The 9,865-nt window shown below is 38.5% G+C and overlaps 1 protein-coding gene across 4 annotated transcripts in view; it reads left to right on the plus strand.

Annotated features, from left to right (window-relative positions):
- Window positions 1-6,703, plus strand: part of U2SURP (U2 snRNP associated SURP domain containing) — a 57,561-nt gene extending 50,858 nt beyond the window's left edge. For all 4 annotated transcript variants that reach the window (XM_084751744.1, XM_084751743.1, XM_084751745.1 and 1 more), the window contains 3 exons: window positions 966-1,084; window positions 2,523-2,699; window positions 3,386-6,703. In XM_084751744.1, coding sequence (XP_084607870.1) covers window positions 966-1,084; window positions 2,523-2,699; window positions 3,386-3,524 — 435 coding nt within the window. In that variant the 3' untranslated portion in view covers window positions 3,525-6,703. The remainder of the gene's footprint in view (window positions 1-965; window positions 1,085-2,522; window positions 2,700-3,385) is intronic.
- Window positions 6,704-9,865: the final 3,162 nt, after the last annotated feature.

Raw genomic sequence — 9,865 nt, forward strand, 5'->3', positions numbered from 1 at the left:
ATAAGCTAGAACACAGCCAGGCCTCTTGACCTAGGCATTGTCTCTGGTGTTGTTGTTGCCGTGGGACAGCTAAGCAGTTGTTAAAAGGATGTATATATGACCTATAAGACAATAGTTGTTATTTTGGGCTGGCTTTGTAAAAAGCTTGCCAGTATCTAGTCATAAATTTTTCAGTTTTTAAAAATGAGAAGCAATTAAATTAACATTTTTGATGCATGCCAATCATAAATAAATTTCATTTCTGTTATTAAAGAACTTGAGTTGGTTTAGTGTCTTTAGCTACTACTTTAATTATTCTGTCATTAACATAAGTTAGAATTTTATTGGGAAGTGGCAAACAGTTACTTTTCTGGTTTATAATTATGTCATGTAGTTAGTTTATAAGATAGGATTAAATTTCCTTTCATAGCTACTTACACTGTCTTTGGTAAGAACTTTCTCCTATGTGAGCCTGCTGTATGCAGGCAGATTGCTCTCTTCAGTGTGATGGGGAGGTCAGTCAGCATGTTGCTTGCTAGCTTTTCCCGACTCCTTCTTTCTCTCCCCTCCCCATTTCCTTCATTCCCTCCCTCCCTCCTTCTCCCCATTGTGATGTGGTAGAGGGAAGGGACAAGAGCTCTCAGACTGATGACCTGCTGTGGCTGTGCTTACTGTGCTTCATCTTTCTGAGTCTAGTTTTCTGTATCTAGACTGAGAGTGATGACTTGGCGTATGCAAATAGTTACCATAATGTGTGGGCTATGATAAGCACTCAGTAAATATTTAGCTCCCATGCAGGGATGATGGTGGTGGTGATTTAGTTTATAAGAAATGACTAAAGGGTAGATATTTTTTGAAACTGCAATCATACCTTAATTAGTTTTTTAAAAATTCCTAAAAGAGAAAGTATGGGTAAATACATGGGATAACCCAGATTGACTTTTTAAAAAGCAACTAAAGGTTTTTTTTTTTCAAACACAAAACAGGAGAAGGAGAAAGAATTAGAAAGAGAACGCGAAAGAGACAAAAAAGATAAAGAAAAATTGGAATCGCGGTCGAAGGACAAGAAGGAAAAAGATGAATGTACTCCAACAAGAAAAGAAAGGTATGGCATGTCGTAGTTAATTTGCTTTCTCTCAAGATTTGGAGTGCTGTTTGGTTTTAAAGTATTTCCATCTTCAGTAGCATCAAACCAGAAGTAGTTTTTACAATAACCATGTTTGGCTTCTGCCTGTAGGAGGCAGAGCTAACAGAGAGGGGCAGTTAGTTGTCACTGCCTTAACTAATTAGGGCATCTTTTTACTTGGTTCATATGGTATTCTTAGCCTTAATTCTCTGCAGGAATTCAGTTACACTATTGGGTATCTATGCCACTGCTTAAATAACAGCTTGTTATAGCTGCCTGTTGCCACTACTGCAAGCACCACCCACCCCCCACCCCCCACCCCCCGAGAGTAGACTGTATAGAAGAGGCAGTGACTTGCACATCATGTTAAGTTTTTTGTTTAGCTTTTCTCTTTGAGTTTTTATCATTTTTTAACTTTCAATTTGTTGGGGGGGGGGCAGGGGGGGTCCTGTGGAGCTCAGAGGACAACTTGTGGGAATTGGTTCTCTTCTCCTGCCATGTAGGTCCCAAGGATCAAACACAGATTAAGTGCTCTCACTTGCTGAGCCATCTCACTGGGCTGTGCTTCTTCTGTAGTTTTTAAATGCCTAGTGTAGTGAAGCAGTTGCTTCAGTTAACAGAATCAAGCTTTCCACATTCAAAAAAGAAGTGGTTGCAAATGAGAAACCTTGCTCAGTCACTTGTAGATACTTATAAATAATAAAATTACACAGATTGGCTAACAACCAGGTGCCATTTTTGTGTGTTTTATATTTTGATATAATTTCAGTTTCATAGAAAAGTTATAAGAATAGTACAGGTACGGCCTGTGCACCTTTTACCCGCATGCTCCACCTACTAAAATGCCTCTCCTCTTAGTCCTTCCTGTTCTACGTCACCTCCACACAGTGCACTATAGTTGGCCAGTGCAGTGCCCTGTGCTTTGAGTTGTATTCATTTTACTTCAGTAAAAGAACCACATTAAGAAGTCAGCATTGGAAAAAAAAAATCTTAGCTGGGCATGGTGGTTGCATGCCTTTAATCCCAGTACTCAGAGAGGCAGGGGGATCTCTAAGTCCAAGACAGCAAAGGCTACAGAGAAACCTTGTTTCAAAAAAACCAAAACAAAAGGAAAAGATAAAAAATTAATCTTCAGTGTTATCCCATCCAGAAACAGCAGGCTTTCTTCATCTTCCTAGTACTGTCTTAGAGCAAAAGAACATTGCATTAAGTTGAATTTACTTGTTTTGGTGCAAGTTGTCTAAAACTTACTGTTCATGAAGTGCAGGACATTGACTTGTTAGAAAATAGTACCAGTATGGCTATTGAGAGTTAAGTTAGTGTGCACTGGGAGGGATTAATAGCTAAGTTAGTAAAACTTGAAAATGAATCCTAAGTCTTTGTCACTTAGAGAGTGTTTCCATGCTTTGTTCTATAGGAAGAGACGGCACAGCACCTCCCCCAGCCCATCTCGAAGTAGCAGCGGTAGAAGAGTGAAATCCCCATCACCAAAATCAGAGCGGTCGGAACGGTCTGAAAGGTCTCATAAGGAAAGCTCGCGGTCTAGATCCTCTCACAAGGACTCTCCTAGAGATGCTAGTAAAAAAGCCAAAAGGTAAGTGCACGCCATTTTTACTTCCACTTCAGTTACCAGCCAGCTAACTGGCTCTGTAAGCTTCAAAAGGAACATGGCCAGAAGTTTTCTTTTCTTTTCTTTTTGGTTTTTCAAGACAAGGTCTCTCTGTATAGCCCTGGCTGTCCTGGACTCACTCTGTAGACCAGGCTGGCCTCAAACTCAGAAATCCACCTGCCTCTGCCTCCTGAGTACTGGGATTAAAAGCGTTGTGCCACTACCTTCTAGCCTTTAAAAAAAAATTTTTTTTTTAAGATTTCAGAAAAACAGAAATACTATTCTTATTTTGGGTGATAGCTCTCTTGTTCTTACTTACCCCAGTTTCTCTACTGATCACTCATGTGTGTGTGCATACTCTTTTTTTGGTTTTGTTTGCTTTTTCGAGACAGGGTTTTTCTGTGTAGCTGTGGCTGTCCTAGACTCGCTTTGTAGACCAGGTTAGCCTTGAACTCAGAAATCCATCTGCCTCTGCCTCCCAAGTGCTGGGATTAAAGATGTGCGCCACCATGCCTGGCTTTCTTTCTTTTCTTTTTTCTTTCCTGCATGTGTGCATGCGTGCGTGCATGCGTATGTACATGCTCTATGGCTCATTTTAAGCCATATAAGATCGTAAGCAGCTTTGGTATCTGGTTGTTTAAACATTCATTCTTATTTGTTTGTCTCTTCAGGTCACCATCTGGTTCAAGGACACCTAAAAGGTCTAGACGGTCCCGGTCTAGGTCCCCTAAAAAATCAGGGAAGAAATCCAGGTCCCAGTCTCGGTCTCCACACAGGTCTCATAAAAAGTCAAAGAAAAACAAACACTGACACATATTTATAAGATGCTGTCACTTATTGGAAATGCAAGTTTGTTTTGTGCCTGAATGGTCTGTTTTTGTTTTTTTTTTTTTTAATAAAAAAGAAAAAACCACACACACAAACAAAAAAAAAAATTCTAATGAAAGAGCATTCCTGGGTTTTGTTTGTTTGTTTGTTTGTTTGTGAATGCATGTGTAAACTCATGAGTAACTGCATCTGTAGACCTGTCATTGTTTTATATTGTATAAATTACTTTTGTTCTGGCTGTTTCTCAAGATGAAATTTTTATTGTGCTAATGAATTTCATCAGAAATGTGTACAGTGGATCTGCTGGCAGTAGTAGTATTTTGTTTTAGGGTGTTGTGACTTAGACATATAATACAGCTGTCTTCCCTCCTTTTGTAGCTTTGACAATTTGAATTAGATTTCAAATAAAATCTGAACAGAAAACTTTAATGTTGTTTTTTTGCCCAATTGCTGACACCAAGTCCCTTAAAGACCTACTAAGTGAATTTGGCACCATTGCTGTCTGTTATACTTAGTATACTTCATAAGCTCCAATGTAGATTCATTTCTGTAAGGGGGTTTTCATACCCAGAGATCAGAGGACTTAAGTGAGTGGGTCTGATGTGGTGTTTGTTACTGTAATACCCAGTTAAAACAGTTTTTTCAAGGATGCAACATTGATTTCAAAACACTCAACCCATCTTTGAGCAATTACCTATTTTATAGGGTAAACTTAATTTTTATCTTCTATCATGAAACAAGTTTATTTATAAAATATTTTATAAAAAATATTTGCCATAGAATTCTTTTGTATAATAGTTGCCTTTTTATAATTGCCTGTAGGTTATCTTTAAAACACTGGTATCATGATATTATACAAACTTGTTAGAAACAACTTTTTTTGTTTTGAAAGATCTGGTTTGAAGTACAGCTTTAAATAAAAATTGAAAAATGGTTTTTGGGCAGTTTTAACACCTAGGAGTGGCTTATAAATTCAAAGTGCAGAAAGTTGGCTTACGGAGTTGCATTCTGTCATACACAGGAAAGACCTTGGTAGTGTTCTAAGGAAGAAATAGGAAAACTTGTGAACGTTGGTCAACATGCCAGGAAGTATAACGCAGCAAAGGGTCGCATAGACTTGAACTGACACTGCCATTTGCCCGTCTTGCTTTCAGTTTTTCACTTAGGTACTTCATGTAGTGTTTATATTTTTTCTCTAAAAAAATGAATTGTTTGGATTTAACTTATTTTAAAAATCTTACTACCTGTTTACTTACTAAGGCAGCCTGTACCTGTGACTTGGGGAGTAGTCACATCAGTTGTATAGCACAGCGCGTCTTTTCCTTACCCCACACATCCACAGCAGCTTTAGAAAGGAGCCAGTCGTACTGCCTGACATGGAAAGTATTGTTCAGTCCTTCATTTACCCACTGTCTTAGGAAATGTTAATTCCTTAAAGTTGCTCAGAATAATTAATGTGAACATTTGGTGGTGATACTTAAAGTTCTATATGAATACAGCCATTCTAAAAGGAACACATTTTTCTCCCATGTTCATTGTCAGGGAGAATGACATTTTATATCATCTTTCTTTTCAGAAAAATAGTGTTGAATTGCTGGTTAGTTGTGGTATTTCTTGTTCCTGGGTCTTTGGATAAGCAAGGAAATAATTGACCAGAAAGTAATTTTCTTTTTTCAGGCAGGTTATGAAGCATAGTTAGTTTTGTCTCTTGAGTGCAAAACCTTAGCTTGGTTTTGGGTATTTGTTTGAAGAGTTTTCTACAGCAATGGATCCATATTGTAATTAATACAGTTGGGTAAAACTGGCTTCCTTTTGGGAAAGGTGGGAAATTACTTAGACCTGATAGAATATTTTCTCAGGTTCTTTTTCCTTTTCTTTCTTTCTTTCTTTCTTTCTTTCTTTCTTTCTTTCTTTCTTTCTTTCTTTCTTTTTTCTTCAAGACAGGGTTGCTCTGTGTAGCCTTGGCTGTCCTGGACTCTCTTTGTAGACCAGTCTGGCCTCGCATTCACAGAGATCCACCTGCTTCTGCCTCCTGAGTGCTGGGATTAAAGGTGTGCACCACCACACCCAGCTGGAGTTCTTTAATGTATATATTAGGTTGTGTTGAATTTTGTTTTAATTGTAAATAGTATTAACTAGGTCATTTCCTATTTTTCTTTATGAGGAAACATCTAGAATGAACTGTTAAAATTCACAATGGCTTCAAGTGGCACACATCTGTTATCCCAGCATTGAGGCTAGGTGACTGTAGCTGAGGAGTTGAGACCAGCTTGGGCAATAGAGTGAGATCCTGTCACGAGAAGGACGCTGATCTGTATATTTTTTTAAGGTAATAGCTTAGTTTTCATATCTAAAGAATACATGGCATAATTTCTGTGAGTTGACTTATAAGTATTTATAAATAATCTGGGAGTTATAGGAAAGATGTTTCCAGCTGTGTATTGCACAGCTGTTCTCTACTGGTTGTATGTGCAAGGAGATCCTCTGTTGCCCATCCTACAAAGTTCCTAACAGGAATTCCTTACCAAGGCAATGCCATTTGACTTCTCTCTGCATACACATAGAAAGTAACGTGTTGGTTGATTTCTTATAAAGAAAGACCTGTGGCTAAAAAGGATCGTGATGTAGTTTGCTTTGGCATTGTATTTCTGTATTGCTGTGAGTCAGCATGTGGGGGTTTCTGACTGTAGCCAGTTAGAGACTAGGGAGACAGAAAACCCTGGTCCCAAAGGATCCTTTTTATTTGGTTCACAATGTTTTTTGGCTCTTTTGCTAAATTTTGCAAAAGACCTAATTTTCTTTATTGCAGACCATTCCTATGGGCTTAACCTGAGAATTGTATTCCAACTCTGTGTTGGAAGGAATACTTCCTTCTGACCCATGTATTTTCTCCATTCTTTAATATTCTTGAGTACTTGAAAAAATAAGGAAATTTTGTTCATGATCAAATTTCAGTTTTTCAGAAATATCCTATACATTTTTGCGTTAGTGGTGGTATAAGTTCTGAAAAGTTGCATGACCATAGTTTATTATGGTTAAAAATAAGAGCAGGGAGAAACCTGTTGCCAAAGTGACTTAACCTAGCCTGATAACTACAACAGTGTAATTTCTTTAGCAGAGAAAGTTGTTTTTAAAAAATAAACTACCACTTTTGTAAAACAGTGTGTGTTTTAAAGCTTTTCATTTGCTGTTTCCCTCTTCTCACTTTAGTGGACAAGCCTAACTGCAAAAAAAGAAAAATTCAGTGTAGGTGTTTGTGAAGACAGTATAAGTTTAAAGGGTCTCGTGATTAAAAGTTCACACTAACAAAATGTTTGCTGTTGTCACATTTCACATGCAAGTTTTGGAATAGATTTTGGGGAGAGTTTATTACCATTTTGGGCTTTTCTTGTTTTTACTGCCAACTTCCTAAGATTTAGTTAATACACGAATACAATTCCCAGGGAGTGTGATGACAGACCGAGAAGTGGGAATGTGCTGCTGCTCAAAATGAGCCTCGCTCCATTGCTCAACTCTCAACGCCTCTGTTTACTCAGCACCACTTCACGGAGCTCTAATGTAAATGGATTATATGTATAACTGGTATTCGTATAGTTTTGTAGATAAAATGTCCTCATTCATATGTAACTGTGGTTACAGTATCAGTGTTTGACCCTTTTAACTTCAGCAGGCTCTTGTATGTTGTGTCCCTGGTGATTTGAAATAGCAAAAGAGACTGATTTTTAGAAATGGAATAACAGTTCTGTCTGCTGAGCTGAAGTGCTCTGCAGTGGGACAGGTGCCACAGAAGGCTAGTGGAGCTGCTTTACAGACGAGACTCGCACCTTACAGTTTTCTACGTAAAAGATTAGTCGCAAACAAAGCTTGTGGGACTCACTTTTGTTGGTTTTTATACTTTTAATTACTTAAATAAAATAATTGTTTCCATAGTAAATTTAGACTGCTTATGTAATTTTCTGCATATGACTTTCTAATGGGGAACCCTACAGGATAATTTAGCTTTCTGCAATTTTCTCCCATGCAGAATAGTGCTGTGAGGCGCTGCTGCAACTGTCTGTTGTAGCATCAGAGCCACTACATTTTATGTACTTAAACTCTCAACAGATTTTATGATAGGTGATTCCCTATTAATTAGGAAATTTTATACCCTTATTCTGTTCTGTTTCTGTCACTTGAGGAAAACTTGAGACCCCCAACACACAGCGGCTGTCTGGCCACCAACCTGTACATAGCAGCTTGTCAGTGTATCCGTTTTGGCTTTAAAGGATAACATAGCACCATCACACTAAAAACCCACTGGTTCCTTTTTAAGGTTTTGTTTATTTTTAGTTGTGACAAAATGCTCTTGACAAAATTTACCATCTTAAGCATTTTTAACTGTACAGTTTGCAGGTGTTAGGTATGCTCAAATTGTTGTGCAACTGCCCTATATAACTTTCATTGCAAAACTGAAACTCTGTACCTGCCCGGTTCCTCTTTCCCCTTTGCCCTGCCCCATGTAGCCACATTCTGCTTTGTTGCTGTTTGACTAATCTAGAAAGTGAAATATAAAACATCATTTAATTAAAATTCTTTACCATTTGTACAACTGGGTGTGCCCTGTGGTCTCTTTAATGGTTGTATGATGTAATTTCACACCAGCACATCATAGCCTGGCATAGTAAAATGCATGTAGGAAGCAAACTGATTTTGAAACTGCAGCAGGTTAATATTAATGACCATGCTCAGATGTTTTCCTGGCTATTTAGTGCCTTGTGGAAAGGAATGGGACTTTCTAATACTTGGTAGGCTTTGGTACTCATTTGACCACCGAAGAGGGAGGAAGGGATAAGTTGCTGATTTTGTTTTTTAATATTTTCCCCTACCTTAGAAAGCATATTGTTTTCAAGCCGTTTTAGAATGAAGAAGCTCCTTTTTTGTCTTTCGTATTTGTGTGGTGTGAGAGATAGTGGTAGAGGAAGAGCAGCAGCCTGGCTGTGGAGTGATGCTTGGGTGTGCGTGTTTTGTTTCTTTTCACCTAGGAACTGATGAGGATAACTTTAGTTACTGTAAGGGTACAACCAGGAAATAAGCATAGGGCTGAGTTAGTGATCCTTAAGTAAGCATTCAGTGTTCCTTGGAACTGATGGTGGAAGCATCCTGTAGTTCAATAAAAACACACATTCAAAAGCACTCAAGTATTTTAGAAGTAAAAATCATACATGTGGCTAACTTTTCTTAAACTCTGTGATCTGTGTTACACAGTACTTACTGGCCACTGGGAATCTGCTAGCCCAGGATAACAGTTGGTTCTCAGTTCCTTTTGAAGAAAACAGTTCTTGTTATTGCCTGGTAGTGGCGGCGCACACCTTTAATCCCAGCAATCGGGAGGTAGAGGCTGGTGGATCTCTGAATTAGAGGCAATCCTGGTCTACAGTGAGTTCCAGGTCAGCCAGTTTCCTAACTCAAAATAACAACAATATAAAGTAAAAATACCTTCTGCCAGTTGTTGTTTATTATTGTGGAATTCCACCAGTCAAGACTTCGGGAAGGAAATCTGTCCCTGAGCAGCTGCAATAGGGTGTGTGGGATGAACCTGGAGAAGAATAGTCTGAAATCTTGAAGCATGGGATTTGTTGTCCAAATTTAAAGTTAAAAAAAAAAATTAAAAAGGCTACACAAATTAACAGCTGAGCAACAATGTGCACTTTTCATAAAAGTGACAATAAGATAAAAAAAGCCGGGCGGTGGTGGCGCACGCCTTTAATCCCAGCACTTGGGAGGCAGAGGCAGGCGGATCGCTGTGAGTTCAAGGCCAGCCTGGTCTACAAAGTTAGTCCAGGACAGGCAAGGCTACACAGAGAAACCTTGTCTCGAAAAACAAAAACAAAAACAAAAACAAAAAAAAAAAAAAAAAAAAAAAAAGGCCAAGCGGGTGTGGTCACACTTGTAATATATATATAGTTTCAGATTATGCAAGAAGAAATGTGCCCTAAAACTACTCTTTTATAGATCTACAGAGTAGATCTGTAGTTATCTGGAATTTGAAAAGGAAATTGTGCTTTAAATTCTATTCAGAAATAACAGCTTTGTGGTAATGTCCTTAGCACTTTGGTAAAGCTCCTTTGGAGTTCTCAAAGCTATAACACCTGAATTTGGAAGAGGCTATAACTGGTTAAAAACATTGTGTGGTGGCTTCATGCAGGCGAAACGCCTCACCGAGTGAACACTTCACTGCAGATAGCAGCGGAACATTTCCACTATGAGAAGTGACATTGGTTGCTTGGTTGCTTGGTTTCAGTGTATTTTACGACTGTGTGCAGTAGCTACGAGGGATGCGCAGT

The sequence above is a fragment of the Acomys minous genome, assembly GCF_964271855.1.
Source record: "Acomys minous genome assembly, chromosome: 13".
NCBI lineage: Eukaryota > Metazoa > Chordata > Mammalia > Rodentia > Muridae > Acomys > Acomys minous.